Source organism: Catharus ustulatus, chromosome 16 (assembly GCF_009819885.2).
Source record: "Catharus ustulatus isolate bCatUst1 chromosome 16, bCatUst1.pri.v2, whole genome shotgun sequence".
Classification (NCBI taxonomy): Eukaryota; Metazoa; Chordata; class Aves; order Passeriformes; family Turdidae; genus Catharus; species Catharus ustulatus.
In genome coordinates, this window is record NC_046236.1 from 8767161 (window position 1) to 8791792 (window position 24632).

The 24632-nt window shown below is 36.6% G+C and overlaps 1 protein-coding gene across 1 annotated transcript in view; it reads left to right on the forward strand.

Moving 5' to 3' along the window:
* The window catches only part of IQCK (IQ motif containing K), a 38035-nt gene that overhangs the window by 6459 nt on the left and 6944 nt on the right, over positions 1 to 24632 (forward strand). The window contains exons 5-8 of the mRNA XM_033073909.2: positions 2392 to 2444; positions 2558 to 2635; positions 11518 to 11602; positions 17381 to 17492. Of these exons, the coding sequence (XP_032929800.1) occupies positions 2392 to 2444; positions 2558 to 2635; positions 11518 to 11602; positions 17381 to 17492 (328 nt within the window). The remainder of the gene's footprint in view (positions 1 to 2391; positions 2445 to 2557; positions 2636 to 11517; positions 11603 to 17380; positions 17493 to 24632) is intronic.

Here is a 24632-nt window from a genome sequence, read left to right on the forward strand (position 1 = left end):
TTTATAAACACATCTGCAGGTTAACAATGCATATTGTACAGATATTTCCTGTTTTTTATCTGGATTCATGCAGCATAGGAGGAATGTGTCAAAGGCAGGTCAATTTATGTAACTTTTTCCCTTTATAAATGTTGACTGCTGTGCAACTAATGATTTAATTCACTAGCAAAATAAACTGTTTCCTGGCAAAAAAAATAAAGTAAAAAAAAATATTCAGCTTGATTGAATTCCTCTCTGCTAAGTTCACTGCCTCTAACAAGGATAAAAACGATGAACTTGATTCCTTTGGTGATGGCTGTTTAGACAACCCTGTTCTGATCATTTTTTCCCATTGCAAATGAAAAGCAATTTATTTAAAACAGATTAAATTACAACTGCTAGATTAAATTTAATTTTGTTGTCAAAGTGTAGAATTTATTTTCTGAAACATTTCCCTGAGTAATGGGACCCATTTTCATCCTGTGATTGAGAGTAGCTGTACAGTGATGTTCAGACTCTGCTGTTTGCTTATGGATTGATTCTGTGCAAGTCAGGATTTGTCCATTTAACATCCAAAGTGACTCACAGAAAGCTCTGCAGTGAAGGCATTGGTGTCTTGAAGTTTAGGTGTTTGGTTTCTTGGAACAGCATTTGGTATTAGCAGAAGTGTGAAAATGGCATGAGGAGCTGTGTTTCTTCCCAGCCAAGCCCTTAATGGAGCCCTTCCTGAACTCCAAAGCTCTGGTTGTGACAAAACAGAATCAAGGCATGTATGGCTCAGGATTAATAATTCTTTTATGATGATCTCATCTTCTGTTCTTCTGCTTTTTTTTCCCCCCATGTGTTGGATTCAGACTGTATTTCTACCAAGGGTAAGATTCTCTTAGAAAATTGCAAATACTTTCCTGGGTATCCTAAAGGACTGCCCTGCAGAACTTCCCACTTGTCATCCCCAGCTACATGACTGCCCTGTGATCTTCCCTGGGCAGTCAGCACCTCACACAATGCTCCTCTTCCACTTCACCTGTGGCTGACCCCAAATTATGACATATACCATGAACTGAAAGAATGATGCTATGTAGAGCACTTTTTCCTGCCTCTCTGTTCACATCTGAGGATAATGCATAGAATAAAGTCATTTTTCATACATTAGATTTTCAATTACATGTTTATTGTATTTTCTTTAGCAAGTGGTAGTAGTATCTTAACTTTTTACATTTGAATCAAGACTTCAGCCTCTTTTGTGATATTAAGCAGTTTCACATAAGCATTTGACCAGTGTGAATTGTTTTCCTAAGAAGCAATTATTAGAGCTGAATCTCCTGTTTGACAGTGTAAATGTTGGGATGGGAGCTCAGCTTGCTTTTAGCTCAGTGGCTGCTGTTGTGATGAAGCACTTGGTGCCCCAGGGCTGCAGGGGCTCAATGCCTTTTGGGGTTCACTGTGATTGTGTGCATCCAAAACATCTCATGTCAGAGGGATTCTGAAGACACTGATCTGTTATTCCAACCAGAGCTCCATGTTCTGTTCTCCACATTATGGTTACTGTGGTTTGTGATAAGCAGAATGAGCACCTGTACTCATTTATACATTCAATCTGTCAAGATGGAATGTGGAGAGGAAATCCTTGAAAAAAAGGATTTCCTAATCCATTCTGGCCTTATCAAAATTCAGGCTGACTGGCTGGCTGTGGTACTGGCTGTACAAGTCCCTAAGGATAACTGCTGCACAACATTTTGCAAAATTTTCTTTGTTAGTTAAAACTGAGAGCTGGGAGCAAAGGGCACAAATGATTTGCTGTGAAGCTCCAGGTTTTGAACTTCTTACCTGGTTCTCTGTAATATCCATGGTTTCTGTGGCTGTGGACAGACAAAAGCTTCCTTTGGTTTTGCCTTCCTTTCTGGCCCACCCAGCAGATGATTTGGTCAGAGCAGCTGTACAATGCTCTGCCTGTGTATTCACAACATCTTCAGGATGGTTTCATGCAGGAGGAAACTATATCCAAACAATGTTCCTTTTGTGTTTTGAAAGACATGAAGTATTTTGAGTATGATAATAGAACTTTAAACAAAATGGCAAGGAATTGACAGCATATTTTCATGTATGAATGAGTTCTGTTAATTTCTTCACAATGACATTGCCACTTAGAACACCATTCAGAGATCTTTGTTCTAGATACACTGCAGCAAATATCAAGATAATATATGTAGAATTTTCTCATTCATAGTTTGTCTTGAAATCATTCCACAAAATTTCTAAAATTTTGGCTGAGCCTCTGACTGTTGGCAGTAGCAATAAAGACTAGACAGAGTAATGTACTGTATATTTTATTTAATAAAAGCAGTCAATTTAGCTTAAACATATGACCAATCCAAAGATAATAAATAATTTGAAACTATCTTCTATCTTTAGGAAAAAAGAACCAAATTTATTCCCTCTGATTTCCTAACTGAGTGGTTATACAAGTAAGTTAATCATGTTTTTTGCTACTAAGTATGTTCAGTGATTCCAAGGCACTAATTTGCAAATTGAATAGCTGAAATTTAAATTAATATGAGTTGTTTTCCTTTTTCTTTAGCAAGAATCCAAAGAGGAAAGATGAGTCATTCACAGAATTGTTTTCCATTCCTTTTGTCAAGGACTGGCTAAAGGACCGGTAAGATATTGCAGTACTCAGAATAATCTTTTCTCCTTTTATTCTTTTGCCTCTGCTATCCCAAAAAAGTAACAGAGCATCAATGTGTTGAACTGTGCCCTCAAATTGCCCTTTATTGTGTGCAACAAAGAGCTGTGTGACAGTTTCTAACTGGCTAGTGTATTACTCACGAGGTATTTTGTACCAGAATTGTTCACAGATAAATTAATTTCAAATTCCTAAACATTTTAATTGTAGAATGCAGGACATTTGAACAGTCTGGTAGTATTATGAACATCTTTGTACTGAGGAGTAAAGGAATATTTTCAGTGCTGCTTCCTCCTATGGAAATCTTTGAGAGTTTAGTCAAGAAATTCTCTAACTGTAAGCAGCTGCTTTCAAAATACCTGTGACAATCCTGTGTCAGGACGCATTTCTGTGCACATTTATGAGAAATGAGCACTTGTTTTTGGCAGCCTCAATCATATATTCCTTGTATTTTTGTGGAACCAAGCAGCATGATAGTTTTGAAAGAAATGCTACTGTCCTTGAGACTGCACTAACTTTAAAATGTACCTGCTGTGTGAGAAGAGCAAAGGCTTAGTCCACATTGATGGAATAAGAAACTAACAGAGGTCAGATTTTAAAGAAAAATTTCAATTTGAAAACTTAACTGGAATCTTTGTAGATACATTTACTTTGTTACACAATGTAAGTGGAAAATGAGCTTTTTTAAATTCTTGGTATGTGACACTTGGAACCTTGAGACACCAGTGGAGCAAGAGGAAAGCTCCTTATCACAGGTGGATAAGCTGATAATGGTGTCAAAAGAGTTAACTTGGATTCCCTGAGAGGTGGTCATGTGGCCAGAGTTGTGTAGGACATTTCTGCAGTACAGGACCCCTTTGGAGAATCACCCATCTCATCTCAGCTCTGATACCTTCAGTTGCTGTCCTGCCCCTGGTGGGACACAGCTGTTCTGCTCTGCCAAGCACACTTCTTGCCAACAAGTTGCCCATTTAAGGCTGGGGTTTAGTCCTTTGTAAGGTGAGCATGAGCGGCAGCCTGGTTGTTGTAGCCATTTCTGAAGCACACAGGAGAGCCCTTGGCCAGTAAGGCAGTTTTTATACCACAGGTTTGTGAGGATAAATGTTTGTACAAAAGATAAAATCTCCAAGATGACAGTTTTACAGATGGTTCTCTTGGAGGTAAAGCTGAACAAAAACATTCTCTGCTCTCTCCTGTTCTTCACCCCAGTGTGCTTGTAGGCACCCTAATACCACCTTGTCTGGTAGGGTGCTTGATTATTCTCATCAGGGCAACTCTGAGTTAGGAATCTCTGCCAAAATATGTGAGAAGGGTTTGTACAGCTATTTAAAACAGATCATTTCTCCACTCTGCCTCACCTTGGAGAGTGGCAAACCTGTGTATTGGCACAAACAAAGGATTAAAATGAAGGGCTCAGGGCAAGGTGAATAAAACAAATGAGCTGCTAAGATAGAGAGGTGATGGTAGGAAGTGCTTAAGTCAGCTTTGCCAACAGGAGAAATACACTGTGGAATCACAGCCTGAATGACTCATAGCTTCTGTTGGTAGTGGTGCTCCTAAATAACACAGTGACAGCTCCACAAGGACACTGAAGTGTCAGAGTCCTACTTCAGCTGATACACTTTATCTTAAATCCTCTAAACAAGTAGGCCCTTAAAATAATAATTATAAAAAATATTATTAAAAAACTACTTTTAGTGAACTTATCCTAAAATTACAGATTTTAAAAATTCTGCTTCTGAAATAAATATTATTGGAGCAAAGTGAAAGGCTGCAATATTAAATAAGAATAAAACTAAGAGAATTTATTATTTTGTCTTGAATATGTCATAAATAGTTAATTATTATATCCTTCCAGCTATCACACTTAAAATGTAATTCATTCTATGCTTTTTATTGTAATGTCCATTTCTATTTTTAAAGGAGTTTTCATTTTTTTAACAGGATTAAGAATATATAAGAGACAATATCCTAAAAAGTGCTGGTCAAATTTTGATGGGAAACATCCTTATCCCAGCTGTTTGGATGGGTATATCAGTGCCAAGCAGTCTTAAGGCTTAAAAAAAACCCCAACAAAAAATCACCAAAACAAAAAAAACCCCAGAGGAATATTATTTTTGTTCTATCTGAGATCCAGCTTTTTTTAATATATTCCATACTTGAGTAAGACTTTTTTGGCTCTCCTCCAGTGCCTCCAGTTTCTTCTTTGAAGCTGGATTTTTTTTTTTAAAGAATTCTCAAAGCCACAGTCTTATGAGCTTCACTTTCTGTGCAATGCATTTCTAAATGAGATCTTGCAGCCTACTTTTCTCTCATAAGGAGACCTAAATGCTGCATCAGTTTTCAGAATTTTAAATGCAAACCTTGTACCTTCAAAACCTAGTTATTGTAGGTGAAGGATCTTGCAAAATTTCAATTTGTTTCTGGCTTTACTGTAAGAATTGCTGTGACATCTTAGTAGAGGTGCCTTGTCTTGCACTGAGATCTGTATGTCACCAGCACTGACAATACATTACATCCCTTGGGAATCTTCAATTCCCCCAGCAGATTTCAAAAGCAGTAGAAGGAGCAGCTTCAGTGCTGACTGGTAATCTCCATATCACATGGCAGGCATTTCTGTTGCCTTAAAGAACAGCTGCACCTTTCAGAGGGCAGGGAAGGGGAGTTTGAACACAAAAGCAGCACAGGTTTGTTGGGCACTTGCTGGGACACAAACTGAGGAACCTGCTCCTCCATTCGAGGCTGCTGATAGAACCAAGTAAAGGAAACAGAATTAGAGCTGTGAATGTTTGGTAATCCTATAAATATGCTAATGAGCACCACAGTTGCCTTTTGTCAGCATTTTCCAGTGATGTTTCTGGCTGAACAGCACTGAAGCTCAGTTACAAGTAACCAAGCTCTGTGTACTGAATTGGGGCCAGGGAAGGCAGTGAGCTCTGATTGTGCTCTGATCCCTCTGAAATGTTACTTTTCTGGCATAGATAGTCTGAGTAACATGGCAGCATAATTTCCCAACCTTCTTTAGCTTATAAATTAAAGAAATATGAAGAAACTGCTAAAACACTGTTCCCTGAAAAACAGTGGTATCATTAAAGTCTGTCATGTAAATTTAACAATATGACAGCATTGTTTAACATAACCCTTGCCCTTACATCCAGTGAGAGTGGTGTATGGCATATGCACCTGTGGTAGGAACAAGCATAAGTATTTCCTGGCTTTTAAAGTTCAGATAAAAAATAATTCACAAGATTTTTTAAATCTGCATTTTCTCTTTTATTAGAGATATTTACTTGCTACCTAGCTCAGAAGGACACATTTCCTGGTTTAATTTATCTGTGTGTACCAAAACAAGTGTACAGACACAGAGAAAATAACTTTAGCATGGCTTTACTGAAGGGGGCAGCTAAGATATAAATGATTACTAAATTCTGAGCAGTGGCTTTTTGCCAAATATCTGTATATGCATATATATACATTGATTATATTTTTCTCCCTCCCCCAGATATTTTAATTGGGTGAAGTCTGCTGGCCTCAGCTGCCTTTACAGTTGACTTCATTGTCAGCTCTCAGATGGCCAATAGGGGTAATTTTGCACGGGTGACTGAATTTTTTTCTTTCCATAATATGCTCAGTTTCTACAGGCTGTGCTTTCTGCACACTGCCTTATTTCATTGGTTTGTGTCTGAACCAGCCATGTTTGGAGTATGGTTGATTTGCCTTATATTTTCTTCTTTCATGTTTTTAATAATTTGAGCTTTAAATAATATTTTATTGTAATAATGGAAAGTCCAACAAATACATCTTAGTGGATGCTGTTCTGTGTGTTGTTTCCAAGTAAAAATTGCCATTCAAGTAATGTGGCAGAATTCAATTTAACAAAGGAGAAATTTTTTTATTTAAAAACTGTGTGTTGAAAGTCTGCAGAAATTTTCTGTGTAAAATATTTATATTTTGTAATGGTGCTTTATGGGGTTAAAGGTTTTATAGCTGTAATATCTGATGCACTAAAAATGTTTTAATTTATGTAAGGATGGTCAAAATGGCAATGAGAAAACTGAAAACTTATTAGTGCTTTGTGACATCTTCCTAATGTTGCTGTTGGAGCACTAAGGGGAGTTTTTCATGTTTTCAGCACACAAAGTCTGACCTAAAGTACACAAACATAGATGGAAATTTTCCCATTGACATGAGTGGCCTTTGGAATAGGTCCATGTTTGGTTTCCTTCAGTCCAGGCCCACAAACACTCTCACACACTACATAAATATTGATCCTATGAGAGGGAAAGCTGAGGCAATGCTTTGTGACTTCCAAAACGTGCAGCAGTATGCAAGCACAGGAGAGCTGAGCTGGAGCATTAAAATGGGCATGTCCTCCCAGGAGAGAGTATTGAGGCAAGAAAGTGATTTTCAGACAGAACTGAAGACAAAAGATTCTTGCTCTGCTATTTTTTGGCATGTTCTCATTGCAAAGACTTCTTGCTGTGCTTCCTCTAATACCTCTGACATTCTTGTTACAAATCACCTGTTCTGCCTCAGTCTCCTGTTGGTTACATGACTCTGCCTCCCCACATAACAACTTTCTTATATTAGTTCCACACTGGCTTGTCTTTTTATCATGTCTTTTCTTCATTATAAATAGATAAGCAAGTATATGAATAGTTGGTATGTGTTTAGCATTTAAATTCATATTATCACTATGGTCACTTTGATTACACTCTCAAATGTATTTATAACATTTTTAAATTCAATTCACTATTGACAGTAAAAAGGAGCTTTTATTTCAACAAGATGATAGAGAAGAAGAGTTCAGACTCCTGCTAACCAGTCACACTTTGTCTACTTGGTTGCAGTTCCTCTTTTAAGAAGCTTAAATTTGGTTATTCCCACATTTACAATCCTTCAAAAATTTACTCTCCATACATCAAAATGTTTTCTTGTAAGGATTTTTTTTTTCTCAAATACTAAGAATCTTATTCTAGTGGATTTAGATTGAAAACTAGTGATTAGGAATTTCTTTCTGACTATGGAAGAGTTGTATTAATTCTGAAAATGTTACAAAGAAAGGTCTCAGTTCACACTCTGTTTGACCTGTGAAAATGTTCCAAGGGTATTTTTGTCAAGTGTCTGTGGGAATATTTCCCTGGAAATCTGAGAGGCTCATACAGTGCCTGTGTAATATTTGATCAATATATGTAATTGATTTTAAATACCAGGTCAGATGAATCAGTACTTCAGTGTCTGATTGCTTATGAACCACTATTTTCTTGCTTTTTGGGTAAACGACCTTAGTAGTATTTACAAGCAGACATTTCTTTTGAATCAAAACAATACTTTTTCAATATTGCACACTTTTGGAGATCTGGATAGGCATGTTAGAAGAAAGACCTAAAGAAAGCAGCTGTTGCTGTAGTGTTGCTAAATTTTATGATTACAAATAAGAAATACTGCAAATATGACAGATAACTACTTTGAGAAATTTCCAGCAGAGATTTTTTCGTTGTTCAGACCAGCATGTGATTTTTTGAGTATTTCCCAAAACAAAGACTTTCTCAGAATCCTTTTTTAGAGTTATGCAGATCACCTTGGTCATTTACTTGCATGTCTCATACTTACCCCTATTCTGTGGTCTGTTCTTTCACATTATGATCTTTTCAGTGACTCTGTCATTGCCTGTGTTCGTACATGATCTAAATATTCAAGAACAATAATCATCACAAAGTGAAGTGAATGTGGCTGTGGCATTTGTGTTGAAATTTATGAGGGCTCATCCTTTTCAGTAGGGTTGCTTCAGTATTTCTAGAGACGAGTTTTCTAAAGGCAGAGAGAAGCCCAGGCCATTCCGTGAGTGCACCTGGAGATCGCACTCTCACCTGCACACCTGAGCCCCCGGCACTGCTGCTCCCTGCAGGCTCCTGGCTCTGAGGCTGCTGCTTAAATGTGAGCCTTGTCTGCTCCTGTTAGGGAACAGATTGCAACAGCAGGAACCATTACAAAACCCTGAATTATATACACTGAACATTTTCTTGATTACATTTTTTCTTATATTTTGTTTCCAAGTAAGGAATCAAGCTTATTTGTAAGAAAGAATGTGAAGACAGTCAGAGTTTCTGGGCATTACTGTGTGGAAATACTGCCTGAATTGAGTGCCTATCAGTGTGACTATGAACCCTCAAAGATTATTTTATTCTGTTTTGGAGACAAGATAATGGAGGGACTCTTTTCCTCCCCTTTTCAGAATTCATTGAGAACCTCATCTTCTGTTCGTGAGGAAATTAGATACATGTCTTCATTAAGAACCTTTTTCAATGCCTCCTACATTTATTTAATGAAAGGCTGTTTTGTATCTTCTGGGTGTGAAATTCCACTTGCATAATGTCATATAGGAAGTGAATATCTCACAGAATCAAGATCTGCACAAGTTTGCTCAGAAAGCAAGAAACATGTTTCTGGGTGGTCTGTCTGCTTTATGCAGATTTGGTAAAATAAAACACTTAAGAAAAATAATTTTTCTGATTTTTTTTACAGTTGCAACTTCTGTTAAACAATATATATATCTAAATAGATATCACTGTTTCATATGTGGCTTTTATGTTCGTGCATAATCAAGGACCAAAGCAGAATGCAGTTAGTGTACATGGCACTGTCACTTTGCATCTTGGAGGCATACAGCTGTCTTCTGCCACAAATGACAGACTCCTCTTTCCCTCATTCACTGCTGAGGGCTGATTTCCTCTGCTCACAGTCTATTTTTATTTGACCTGCAGACAATTGTATATATTCTCCATTTATTCCCTTAGACCAAACTGGACCTGGCATGACATCTGCTCTTTAAAGCTGTGCCACTGAAAGGATTGATATCTGCTAGTGGCTGTCATACTAAAAATTAAATCCTGTTCTTGTTTTATTTTTTATATTGCTTTGTCAGTTTTAGTGTTGAATTATAAAATAGAAATTTTTATAATTGAAAAATTATTTAAAAAAAATAATGAAAGCAAAATTAAAATGAAAGCAAAGAAATGCTAGAGTTGACCTTGCAGGCTAGGAGAAATCTCAAGTTGTTCTTTGGACATGTACTTATTCTTAGAGAAAGTTCAGTGTCTTTGATATAACTGCTGTAAAGTATGTAGGTCTTCCTGTGATTTTCCCTAAGTTTTGGTTTTCAAAAAGATCTAAAATAGAACAGAGGATGAAAGCCTATCAGGGAAACCAGCACAGTCCAACTTCAGATTTTTAAGTCTGATTATAAGAAGCTGTTATCTCAGGGAGCCTTGCTTGTCCAGCACTTATGATTTCCCCTGAGCAGGAGAAATGCTAATTAATGTACACAGAACTAAGGGCAGTTTAGCTCAATGGAGAGACTGCTTTTTATTTTTGCCTTATTTCGACTTTTGCAAACAGACCAAGGTTTTACTTCACATTAAAATAAATGTAGGCCAAAACTCAGCTGACATGATGATGAGACCAATTTAGCTGAGCACACAGACTAAAACAGTGGAGTCAGTGTAGCATTAGATAAGAGGTAAGGCTGTGCTTTAAGCTGAAATGCTCCTGCAGTGAAGACAAGCCCTAAGAGAAAGACATCAGAGAGCATAGGAAGCTTACTAGGGCAGAGACTAATATGAATGAAATTAAGTGAAAGGAAAATTTAAACTGTCAAGCCTCCTAGCTTGGGCTGTATCATGCCATAAATACATTTCCAAAAGATATTGCAGCATTTTAGCCAGAAAATGTAAGACTGCATAAATAAATAGCTGGTTATTGATGGGCTTTGCAGTGTACTTGTCTTTATAACAGAAACACTACAGATCATGTTCCTGCATGGGCTGCTTGTGTCTGTAGGTGGGTGCTGCATCCAAATTCTCCATGTTGTGTTCTTCCAAGTCAAGGCTGTGTTCAGTCTGTTCCCCATGCAGGGAGAGTGGCTCTTGGCAGCCATTCCAATGCTGTGCCAAGGCTTCCCTTCAGAACTGGTATTTTCATGAGTTGCAGAGTTATTACCCTATAGTACTTTGGCATTTCTTATAAAAGAAAGTACAGAAACAAATTCTGTTTTGTCCTTTCCAATGGATATATTTTTTTTTTTCATCATCGTGTCTGAGAAATAAATCAACACCCATAGAAAATGGCTTTTGGGAGGCAAGGTTTGATAGAGTCATTTGAGATTTTGCTAGATGGCTGAATTTAATTACTAGCTTGTTCCCATTCAAATTGGTAGCAACAGAATCACCAAATGTGCTTCTTTCAAACTACCATATATTTTGGCTGGAAATGGTTGAGTTCACAAATGTATTACATTTTTTTATCACCAAAAGAAAGTGTATATGGGATCAAAAATAAAATTTCAACATTTTAAGAACTTGTTCAAACATTTCTAAAGGTGTATTCATGTTATGCAGATATGAATATAATTATTTTTCAGCATGTTTAAATTTAAAGTGACACCATAATGTAAATGAATGTACTAAGATATTTCATGTAATAAACATTTACATCATTAAGTCTGTTCATTGTTGCACACACACTAGAACCTTCCCTGCTTTACAAATGGCAGATTGCTTTGCTTGCCCACCTCCCACTGCCACCTCAAACCTTACCATAATAGGGAGAGTTTGAAATACATTTAGAAGGATAAGAAATATGACTGTGCTTGATGTGCCATTGTTTTAAAAAGGAATTATTGTAGTGTATATAACAATATATTTGTAAAGGACATATTCTTTGTGCATTTTGTATCCAGAGCAATAAGAAATTGTGTTTTTGAGGCTTCTGAACAACATTTTTTCATCAAATATACTGTTAGGGAAGAAAGTGTTTAAATTTATAGGCTGGCTGTTTAAATTTTTTATTTTTTTAAGTCCTAGACCACCAATTCCTCTCTCTCTGCTTCTGTCAGAAGAAGAAGCAAGCATACTAATTCAGTCCTTCTGGAGGGGCTATCGGGTAAGAGTAATCTATAATTATTTTGCTTGATGTTGAAAACTGTAGGACTGTGAAGGCCCTGGGGAAAATCCTTACATAAATTTTAAGTAGGGGATACTATAAATAGCTGCTGAGACCCCTATGGTTCATTGGCTTTGGATGTTGCTCTGCCTTATGCCTAGTGACTACAATTTTTTACAGGCATTTATGCTGATGTAATCTCACTGTTTTCCTCAACAACAAAAAATCCACAGAAATCAGATTTTTCCAAGGTATAATTAACACAGAACAATTTTCTTTGTTTAATTGAAAGTTGCTTTGGGTAGTTCTCAAGGATGGAGTGTTATTTTGCTTCATGCAGGGATATGTGAGTGAGTGTGGAGATGCATGAGGAGGACTGGTGAAATCTCTTGAGCAATAAAAGCATACTGAAAGAAAGGACAAGGAATTGAGACCAGGACTAAGAGAGGAGATTTATGAGAGGCATGAAGGCTGTTATTCAAGGAAAAGGGGAACAAAATGACAAGCAGATGTTGTAGGGCACACTATTAACACAGCACTAGTGCCATTCCTAGTTGAAGGGGAAAAAGCAAGGTGCATAAAATAAATACAAAGAAAATTGTCCAATGCTATTATTTTGGAGGGTAACAGCCATGCTAACTAAATAAATTATTTTGAAAATCCTGAACAAGTTCTGTCAAATATATTTTTTAAAAGCTCTAACTTCACACCTCCAGAAGAAATTACTACTTGAAATTCAGGTGATTTTGGTGATGATGAAATGTCTTTGATTTCCTTTATCAAAACTTAAGCTTCTAAGTAGCCTCCAGATATAGCAGCAATTTTGTTGTGATGGACAGTGAGACATCTCTGGATGTCAGGTATTCTTTAAATAACAATCAGTATAAAACACTCTCTGTTAAGTTCTCTACTATTTTTAACAAGCATGAATATATAAGTGGCTCCCATAATGTGCTGTGCAGCCAAAGACAATGAAATACCTTGAAATGTTCTTCTTGACTGATGGATTTTTGTGACTCTGCTTGTTCATTTTCCTTTATTTTCTTTTTTTAAACAGAGACAGCATTGACACTAACATTAATTAGCACTGACAGTATCCCTGCAGGCATCCTTACAGTGCAGGCAACCATTATCCAATAACAGTTATGTTTGCTGAACACTGCAAGGTTGCTCAGATATCTTCTGCTTCTCTGAAAGCTTGTGAAGGGCACAATCCTTCCTTGTATAGATGAATTTCAGGATTTTCACACTGATATTTATCATCCTAAACCAATTCCCAGAAATGAGAGAGAAAGTCTAGCTATAAAAGATAGGAGACATAAAAAATAATTCAGGTTATAAAATAAGCTATTAATGTTTTACCTTCTTTGAGGTGAAAGAACATGGAGTTTTAAAAATTAAAAATTGCAATCAGAATATAAAATAAAAATCATTAGTAACAAATTACTACATAGGGCAATGTGTTATCCTTGGGCTGGCAGATTAAGAGAACATTAAGCTTAAATGGGATTTCATCACATTAATGGTAAGTATGTTATGAAAAATTACCAAAGAATTCAGATTATTTGCTTTTAAAAAAAAAGCTCAGTCAGATAATCCTGATTTAATGTTAATAGCAGATAATAACTGAATGCTTACAGATAATGCTGTTTTGCTTTCTAAAGATATTATTGTGTCAACATTAAACCTTGTTTTATAATTCAGAGGATTGAGAACTTTGAAATATAGCTTAATAAAAATTTACACAAGGTGATAATACTGGATAATTAAAGATGAGCACACAGATCCATGACACTGTGATGGTGAAACAAGTACTTCTGTCTTGGTTTTCTAAGGCCCATCTTCTATGGACTCAGACCATTTTCTGAGGTATTTTGTTGATTTGGGCAGTAGAGTTTATGTGGTTATATAACTGACTGAGCATCATGTCTTCTCTTGATACTTCACTTGTTTTTGCTACTTCCAGCTGTCTGAGCATGCCAGTATCAAAAACACATGGCAAAAAAAAAAAGCAAAAATGGACCAGGCAGTAAAGATTTTTCTGTGTAGGGGGAGAAAAAAAGCTATAGGTACAGAATCTTGAGAACTCTGATAGTAAAGCATGATCAAAACAGTGAATTCATCCTTATCTGCAGCACATTTCAGAACACTTGTTTAGTTGTTATAATAATAATTAATGGCTGCCATCAACCAAATCCTTGCTACAATCTTTGATACAAAGACATCGATGGGCACTCTGACAATTATTTCAAGTTTAATCAAGAACCAAATTCCAGAATGAACAGCAGTGGGAAATACAACTGCTGAGTTCTCTGAGATCACAGAAAGGAAAAAATTATCTTGAGAGGGCTCTTTGAGGGCCAGGAGGAGCACTCAAATAAGACTTGAGACAGCTCTGCCATCAGAATTCTTCCTTTTCCCTTTCCACCATTCTTTTTTATTGAGGTTCCATTCATCTGTCATGGGCCAAGGCAGTATTCAGCTAGGTGTCAATTTTCCAGGCACTTTTCCAACAAAAGATGATATATATATCATATATATATATATGTATATTCTTTCACCCTTCTACTGCAGAATCTTTGCTTAGTGCCATTTTTTTAAAATGGGATCTTTTTAATCTTTAAAATTTGCATAACTATTCCAGACGAACAGAATTTTTTCATTAATAGAGTTTCCTCTGATGACTGTGGGTGAACCTTTAGTGTTATCCTTATCTGTTGTGCTACATGTTTTCACCTAGCACTGAAAGCAGAGGGGTTTTGACTAAATCTTGTTATATCTTAGACTTGAAATTGGACAGCATTATGTAAATATTCACTGCTATTTTATACATGTCCCTTGAGCAAAAGTTGAAGATAAAAATGCTTCAGTTTTGCTTTGTATCTTGCAAAGTGTGGTTGTGTTTTTGCTATCACAGTTTATATTGCTTTCCAGCAAGCTGTGGCTACCAGCAAAGGCTTACACCTAGAAGGCCACACAAATATTTCCTGTTATTTCCAGCAAGTGTAGGAGTGAACTCTCCCTTCAAAGCTAAGACCCTCCAGGGCTTCAGGCATTCTGGTGTGCAGGAGAGACATGTCAGTTGTTTGGACAAGATCCTTGACTCTCTCTTTATTTGCCTGGAGATTTTGCTGCTAAGTCATGGCTTTTTCATTTAGCATTACACCCTGGTTTCAAAACAGAACTTTCTTAGGAATTATCAGTGTGCTAAACTATATCACAACTATGCTGAACTGGAATCTATTCAGCTTATTTGTAACTTTTTAATGGATTTTGTTACATTCCTGTCACCTGTTTTATTGCAGGTGGCATATCTGTGTTCTTTTTCCTTTTTTAGGTCACTTTTCTAAAAAGACACTTTGTTCTGGGAGCTCATTTTACTGCTTAGATTTAATGCTGACTTTGGAGTATTTGAGCATCTGACTCTGCCTTTATCTCAGAACTCTGTATTTCACTGTGTGTTTCACTGCACTGTCACTGTTTCATTTGCTTAGGGAGTCTATACAGAATCTACCATACTTGCCTTTTATCTTTCATAACAGTTAAGAATTATTGGGTTTTTTTCCAATATTCAGAGACAACTGTAGCCCTTTCATGGGCCAAAATACAGGTCTTACACAGCCGAAGTTGCAAATGGAAACATCATATTTTCAGAAATTTTATATTTAGGTATAGAGGTAGTAATTTCTCTATCTCCATGCCTCTTGCACTTCTGTCATTTATATGCTTATGTTCCATAAGCCTTTCCTTAACTTTTCCTGTGCAGACAAAATGACTCCATGTCATAAGGAATTATTTGCCTTATAAAAGCATATGTGGCAGTATAAAAGAAAAAAAATGTGTCCTACAAGCCTAAATAAATTATCCTGTGTTTGGATTATATTTTATTTTTGCAAATAGTATTTGATGGATTTAATAGAAAATTATTTTTTGTATAGCTGAAGTTATCAATAGTAGTTGTAACTTCTTTAATTTTTAAAATTTCATAGCAACCTTGTAAGAAGTTCTTATAACTTTCATAGAAGATACTACAGAAAGATATCAGTATAATGGGATATTATTGGAGGTCTAAGGTGTATCTGATCTCAAGTCACTGAGCAAAAGTCTTGGTTGTTTTTATTGATTGAGTAACCTTGTATTGTATTTCTGCTCTGCCAGTGCACTGGCTGAAACAGCAAGTTACCTTCTAAGTGGATTGAAAAGTGCTATGGGAGTTTAGCTACTGTTCATTGCATTCTTACCTGCAGCACAGAGGAGAAATCCTGGGAGGAAAGAATACTTTTGATAAATAATTTATACTGTTTTCTTTAAGGTTTGGGGTTTTTTGTAGCTGGTGGAAAAGTAAGTCGTGCTCTTTTGCTCTGTATGTGTCTTAGCAAAGTGGGAGAAAAGCAGAGTGTAATGGAGAAGAGCATATTATAGAGTTCAAGTCACAGAGCAAACTCTTCACCACATCCTGTAAGAGCACAATAAATACAATCTGATTTAGAAATTTTCTAGGGAACTAAGTGGTAATCTTCCTGCAAGCAAAACTGTGTCCAGGAGAAACTGATCTTATTGCTGTTTGTTTCTACCATGTTGTTCCATTTCAGACTCAATTCCTAGGACACTGAGTCTTAGAATCGTGGAATGGCTTGGGTTGGAAGGGACCTTAAAGATCATCCAGTCCAACCCTGCTGCTGTGGGCAGGGACACCTTCCACCAGACCAGGTGGCTCAAAGCCCCATCCAACCTAGCCTTGAACACTGCCAGGGATGGGGCAGCCACTTTCCTTACATAATTTTAATCCTGAAATATTTTTGTAAGTAATGTTTAGGAAAAAAAACCCCAAACCCCAGAAACTGCATTTTAAAAATAATTCTATTACAATTTGACTATGACTCAAAGAGAATAATTGCCTGTGTCTAAGATAATACTGGCATGTTCCTTTCCACTGCTGTTCAGGACAGTATTTTGTGCACTGGAGGTAGTAATTGTGTGAATGCCAGCAATGGGTAACACACTGCTAATTAATCAAACCCTGCTTACAACAAGTGTAAGTAGCAGAGTGGTAAAAGCTGTTGATGCAGAGCTAGTTCACTTCTATGTTAGTAGGAACTACATCAGTACAAAAACAATACTAGAAAATTTCAACTTACATCTAAATGAAATCAAGGCCTTTGTTGTAATTTTTTTGTGGAAGCAGAATTATGCCTTTCACAAGGTAATTGACTGTCAAAGGATACCATATAATTCAGCCCAATTACTTTAAATAACAGATTAATGGTTTTCTCCTGTTTGTGAAAATTGTGTGGGTGGGATTGCCAGGCAGTCTATTTGCAGCTGATGGCAGGTGTGAATCAGGTTGATGGAATAAATTTTCTCCTGTGTGACCCTTCATGTTCCTTCTCTGTTTTATTATTTTGGTCAGTGGGTTGGTTTCATAGTGTTATGCCTTTTTATAAGCACTAATACCCTTCAGCATAAGGCTTTAAATTTTAATTAACTCAAAAGAATTAGCATCTCACTGCAATCTCATTCTCAGGAGTCCTTGGTAGTCAAAGTGATCCCCTAATAGACATATTTATGCTTTCAATTGGATTTGTCAATTATGTGGATTTTATTTCTGTGTAAGCTGAAAACTGTAAACCTCTGGGATTTTGCTTTTACCTCAGGCCCAGCAGAGAATGGCTGTCACATACTTGCCCAGCCACAGCCTTATGAAAAAAATTGTATCCTCATCCTGGGTATCATAAAGGTATAAAATTCTAATTTTATTTTCTGATTCTCCTTTCACAGGTTCGTTGTGATAGTGAAATACAAGAGCTACGACAGTGGCAAAAGAAGCTGAGAGAGGAGAGGCACATTACTGAGGTAGTGAAAAAATTCTGGACTAAACAGGAAGCCAAAGGTAAGTGAATTAAATTGTGAGTTTGGTTGGTTGGTTTGTTTTTACATTGTATTGAATTTTTATACTTTGAGTTGTATTAAAAAATAGGCTACACAGTAGGACACTGATCCTGAGAGAGAAGGTAATACCTGGTGGAAATGCTTGGCTGTTTCTTTACAGTCAATAATTATTCTACTTGAGTTGCCTGTGAAGCTGAAAGTGGCAATGAAAAATATAATATAGGGCCTAAATTCAATAATTCCAGAAAACTATGACAATTTGTTGGCGTTGTATTTTCTAGGGCAGGATTAGACACATACCAGCTCCTCATCATGTAAAGCTGATTTGTACCAGATGGGTTGTAGTACAGTTTTTCTGAATGGTGGGATTTCTATCTAGTAAATAGTCTATTGGCATTTTCCTGTAGTTATTTACAGCAGAACTTGGCCTGTACAATTCCAAAAAAAAAAAAAAAAAAAAAAATCCAACCAAACTTGCCAAGGGAAGTAAGGCCAGATTGCCACTATGATGTGTTATTTTTTGCCCTGTTTGTGTACAAGGCTTTACTTACAGGGGCAAGTTCCCATTCATGTAGGCACACAAATAATCATGGTCATCAAATTAAGATTATTTCCCCAGCCTGGTTGCCTGCTAATGCAGGATTCAGTCTGTATTTTCCCAGCCTCTGTGGGCTGACAGCCCTGATCCATGCAGGGCAGTGACTTCCACACCCAGGGTGGGAGCTGAGAAGGTGTGAGGCTGTTCAGCTCTGTGTTCAGGTGTTGAAGAGAAGGGAAATGTGTGCCCTGCAGTCTGATGGCACTGTCACAGGTGTTCTCAGATGGCCAGTCTTTGCCCTGAACTACAGGAGAGTGATAATTTTTGGTGATAGGGCTGTGTAGATTCTCCAAACATTTATTTGTATTTATGTTGCAGTTTTAATCTATGAAATATCAGATTTTCTTTACCAATCCTTGAAATTGCCCAAGGGATATTTTATAGTTGAAAAGAATTAATTCTGAGGAACAAAATCCTACATCACAACAAGGGAAAACTGTTTGTGTGTGTACATGGGATGTTTTTATGCAGGAAGGGAAGTAGAATTCTTGGTTTTAATAGCTTAGACCTAGAAGATTAAATCATGTAGTAATAGCGCACAAAAATGATGAAAAGATAAAATCAGTAGACATTAAATTGTCTTCTAGCAGACTTGACTGACACATAAAGGAAATGTTGGCAGAGCAACCAAGTGGGATTTCATAGCCTCTCTACTACAGTTTATTATGAGTTGACTTGGTAAAAAAAGTAGGCAACTTTCCTTTTTAAAAGAAAACACTGATATATCTGGGTTTAAGTATCTGAAAACAGTGAATTAAAATTTCCTATAAAAATTATTTTTATTATCAACTTAAAACATAAAAGATGAATTTTCTCTTTCTAATACATGGTTAATTCTGTCAGTGTTAATTGTTGAAAAATTGCATTTCTGGAGATGATGACAGAGGTTGACCTCACAGGCTTGCTAATGCCTTTTAAGTGATTGCAATTTAATGTTTGTGGTTTGGACTCTGTTCTCTGTTTTCAATTTGTTAATATTTTTATCATCTCATCAAGGCATGTTTTTTCACATGTTCCATTGGCCATCATACCAGTAAAACTTAGAGATGCATGTTTCCCACTTCTAAGAAACAAAGCTGTATACTGACAACATACCAATGTGAAAAAGGATGAATAGTGATATTAGATGATTACAGAGTCACAGTTTGCAGTTTTCATACAAGTAAAATCTTAAAGGTGAAAACTACAAGTTCATTTTCAGAGGGCAAGGTGAACCCATCCTCAGAATGCTGCAACAAAGAAAAATAGAGGCTAAGGGTAGACTGTGTCATTTGACAGTTGAATTGATTTAAAAACTCCTGTGCTGAAGGAATTTATTCTTTCTATAAACTATACTTAAGTTGTTTTGGAGACTTATGTAGTGATAAGACTTCCTGTGCCAATTGTTCCAAAAGGAAAAACAAATTTCCTTTTAACCACTCTCACAGTTTTCCTGTCATCAAATCGTTTATTTTAGGACTCTACAACACGCAGCTGGTTCACCACTTCAAACCAAGTTGCAAAATTGCCCCTTTTCAATTTTTTCTTAAACCAGTATAAGTTTATATTGCTTATATCACATCAACTTTCAATATTATCACAGTGTTTCTGTAATTTCTTAACTGAGCTCTGCTAAGAGTGCCCACACATCAGATAGCCTTGGGCCCCAGACAGATGGCTATTTGGAAACAGCTGTACTAGTTTGAGAAGTTACTGTCCAGGGGTTTTCATTATCAATCTCAGCTGTGATGCCATAATTCATTTTGTTAGTGCTCCAGCTGCTCTTTTTTCTGCTCTTATTATCCTGCTGTTTATTAGTGTTGTTAAACCCTATTTCATTGTAAATTCAGCAAGGTTAGTTTAACTGCTTTTACCAGTGATTCCACCCAGCCTGGCTGACTTGGTGCTGAAGTGGATTGTGAACACTCACACAATAAGGAATAGCATAACACAACTACTTTTTAACCTTTTCTTTCTAAGCATTTGGTTTAACTGGTTTAATTAGTTCAGTAATTCAATTAATCCCCTTTAATTAAACCACTGAACTCTTTGCATCAAGCAGACAAAGCATTTATTGTTACTAAAAACTCAGCACAAATAAAGCATTAAGATTCATGGTCAAAGGAAAAAAAGTAACATTTCAAAGTAGATACAGCATTTTATTATGAAATTAACCACATTAGGAAAAATAATGAAGGATCTCTTTAATTTGTATTTAACTAACTCTGTTTATTGGATGCTGTAAACAGTGTTGAATCTAACTGTAGGGGATGAATGGTGAGCTGCCAAATAGCTTTTAGAAAATGATGACTCGAGCAGTAATGTGATTCTATTGACACTACTAGAAAGATCAGCATACCTTCCATGGAAATATCAGCCAAAGACTCAGTTAGTGTGAGCTAACAGGCAGAGTCTGCTTTGTTGGGATTTTCAGCACAATGAAACCTCATTGCTAGGGTATGTTCTAGGTAAAAACCTAATTTTATTAATTGTGTTTGTATATGATACTTCAAGAAAAGAGAGTAAGAAGACATTAGAAATGTAAACAGATTGTAATTTAAAAAAACCCCAAAGTAATTCTTCATTTATTTTTTGGGTTTCAGAAAGTGTGTTAAAACATGTCCATTAATTTTGAAACAAACAGTTGAGATTCATTAGAACTACACTGGAACAAAATACTTCTGGAGTGTCTTTTCTTTTTCCAGTAGAGACCAACAGTCTCATTTTATGGGGTGACCCAGCCAGCTCCCCATTAAGACAGTGCTGTGCTCCCTGGCCAAGGCTGCTGTCCCCTCCCTCCCTTGGCAGGGCACTGTGCTGTCACAGCTGGCTGTGACACGAGCGGCTCCGCTCCGCCGCCCCCGGAGCCCTTTGTGCTGGGTCAGCCCCATCAGCTCCCTGAGCAGCAGTGTCACAGCCCTTACATCCACACCAAGGGAAATGGTGCAGCAGTAATCCAGGGAAGGACAAGTGCCCATCTATTAGTGGCTGTTTTTTTTTTTTTCCTTCTTGCTTTTAGTCAGAGTTGGGATTGAAAGCACGAGAGATGGATTTTCATGTTTGGACTTAGTTGTTTATTAATTCTTGTTTATATTACAGTGAGTTCTTCAGTACTTCTGGCTAACCAGCTAAAAGTGAGAAAATGTTGGTGTATCTTGATAGTTACAAGTTCTTTTAAGGCTTAACTATCCAATTAAAAACTAATATCTATATTACTTATACTTTTGACTCAATGACCAAACACCTGTGACCTGCACTGCAGTACTTTCTATCCAACCAAAAACTACTACCTAAAACCAAGAAGGAAGAAAAGCCAATGCCCAAGAACCTCCACCTTGTCTTACTACTATATTCTAAAACCCCAAATTCCAAACCCTTCACTGTGATATTACACACTTCCATTCAAATACACACCAGTGATTCTAACCCCATCACTCAATTTTGGAAGGCTTCCCCAAGCCTCAGGTCACAAGCAGTGTTTTGAGGGTCAGTGTCAGTACAGAATGTTCTAAACTCCCAGGCTGCAGGGTTCCTGTCTGTGATGGCCACTCTGTCAGTGGGAGTCAGGGCCACATGAGCTGCATGGTTTGCAGGCAGGGCTGTGATGGTGCAAACCTCTGACTCCCCCCTGCTTCACAGCAAGTGAAACTTTTCTATTTTTTCCCGTGAAATTCTTTACTCTTCTCTCAGTCCATCTTCTATACTCTTTCTTATTAGCTTTGCAAAGTGCTCTAGGATAGAAAGTGTGAAAACTGCATGAAAATTACTTTATGCATTAATAGCACCTTGCAGGACTGTTGACCTCTCTTAATGCACATGCTGGCAAAAATTCTTTCTGAGTGCAAAGAATAAAGTGTGTTTCTTTCAGCACATATCCAGGATCATAAAGCTACAGCATTCTTGGCTGACATTTTATTTGCTATACTGCTCCACTGCTGTGTAAAATTACATTCCACAAAATGATCTGTATTTAAGGTATGACAGTCCTTACTCTGAACAATTTCAGACTGAAAATGTAAAGATAAGCATACCACTTAAGACTCAGTTTAGTGGCTCACAGCTTTAGACTTGAAGGGAGAAAGAATTTTCTTTAATATAGCACAACTAATGGGATAAATTTGTTCCAGAATTTTTTTCAGAATTAAAAAATTGCTTGTTTTCTACAGAAAATACAGTTAATTAAAACTCAACCTCCAGAGAATGGGAGTGAGTAGTAGATTGTGGTTCTGAGCACTGTTCTGTGCAGATTTAGTACTGATGGGACAGCACTGGAAATGAAAAGTAAGGAATCTGAAAAGTATTGAACTTTTTAATGAAAATACCAAATCTTCATTCATCCCTTGTGTCACCAAAACACTCTGCTGACACTGTTGCAATGGTTACTTCTCTGCTGTTGGAAAGATCAACTGTGCTGCTATACAAACAGTGCTTCTAGCTATGGTATGTCTTAAGGGGATTTTTTTTCCTATTCTTATCTGTATAAAATTAGTAAAATTTTGGTTTTAAAAATCGGTATTCTTAGGGAAAACAGTAAAAGAAAGAGATATTCTTGGGTTTATGGCAATACCAACTGTGACCCTATTAGCTGGCAGGTCTTCTAAATCAACCATAGCCTGAGCTTTGCAAGGCACAGTGTGTGGAAAATGTAGCTAAATCAAAATAAGACAGAAAGTTATCTTCACAGCAGGTGAGGGGATGATTTCCAGATACAGGAGGGAATATTCTTTTACATTCCATTACATTTTCAAGCTGCATTTTTCCGTTGGCACTAGAGGTTGTTACTTACCTATCTGGAGAGATTTTAAAAGTGCTTCTTTCATGGCAGTAATCTTTTCCCTTGGGTAGATGCATCCAGCAATTCTCTGAAGAACTCAGAATGGAGGTGTTCTGCAAAATCCTTGCAAATATGAATGAGGTACAAGGGAGAAAAGGCTACATATTTATGGTGCTAGAGCAGGAACAAATGCATAGTGTCAAGAAGCAAAGAAATGCTCACTCACTCCTTACACAGCTGTGAGGTCTCCACCTGAACAGTGAGGAAGGATTCAAAAGCTTAATATCAAGTTAAGCTGGACAGGGGAAGTCTAGTCTGCATCCTTTTGAAGGATGCCTGTATGTAATCACATCACATCAAAGCAGAATTAATAGGATAAGAGAAAAATGTTAAATACAGAACCCAGAAAAAAATGGCTACACTGTGAAACATCTTTAAATTAATTCCATAAATATCCTTATTATTGGGGCCCTAAATGAAGTTACAACCACATGCATGTTTGTTGGACTGAGTAGTTTCCAAAAAAAATATTGAAAAGAGGATATATTTATAAATGGGAAATCTTACACTAGGCTTAAGAAAATATTTAAAATTGCTGCAGGTAATAATGTTGGATTAGGAAAAAGCATAGCCTGAATAACTAACGGATTTCTTAAAGACTGCATCTCTGTGGTTTATTTAGGAAAATTCAGCCCTGTAAAATAGAAGGAATTAATCAGTTTTATGTGAGAGGTTTTTTTTTCCCCTCTCCACTTTCACCAAGGGTGGTTGAAATAATTCAGGAAGATTTTAAACAAAATAATTTGTTTCTAATTTCGTCTGCCCTCCTACTGCAGCTGTAATTCTTTAATTAATCTCATAATGGAATTCTTGTAAGTGATGACCACCTCTTATTCTATGGTTTTACACTTTTAATCTGTTATATAACAGATTTATATACACACATATATATATTAAGATCTTATATGTTGAATGTGTTTTTTCTAATAATTTGGTTTCACACTAAGCTTTATAAGCAGGTTAAAAGTGGAAGGTCACTAGTACACTGCACTTAAGAGAATTTTACTCTCCTTTTTTTTCAAACATGGATATTTACAGGTATTTGGTTTTTTCTTTCTGAAAGCAAAAGTGCTGCAGTCAAAATGGTTTAAAATGGGAGCATATATATGATTGCTTTTGATTTAAAAGCACATGTATAAAATTAAATTTATACAGAAGAAGACCTTACAATTTCTTTTTTTTTTAAGGAAAAAAATAAGATCAAAGAACAAAGCAGAACTGAAGGCTGAGTATGTGCTAGTGGTTTTCATCAAGTCTAATTCAAAATGCTTGAGATGTTTCTGAAAGTTTAATCTTGGCACTAACAGCTGAGAATGTAGTGATAAAAGTCATAAGACTCATGATACAGAATCCAATTTATTGGTCCACACCCTTGACTCAGACATCTTTGAAAATTTATAAAGATTACAGTAACATTTAATTTCTGAAACTACATTGGGAATGTTTGAAAAAATAAAAAGGGAAGATGATAATTTAGATAATTTACAGCATGTGATCTTCTGAACTGTGCTAACACAGGCACAGCAGTGGGCCTGTGAGCACAAGTCTGAACTAATCCTCCAGTACCAAAGCTGTATTTTCACTCATCACTCTGCAGTTGTTAATAACTGTTTATAATGGAAAAAAAGGCCAATTGCAATTTGGTGATTTTTCTGTGATTATATAAACATCTGTTTTTTGTTGTTTTTCTTTTTTTTTTTTTAAAGAGAGGAGAAATTCTTCATGGGTTC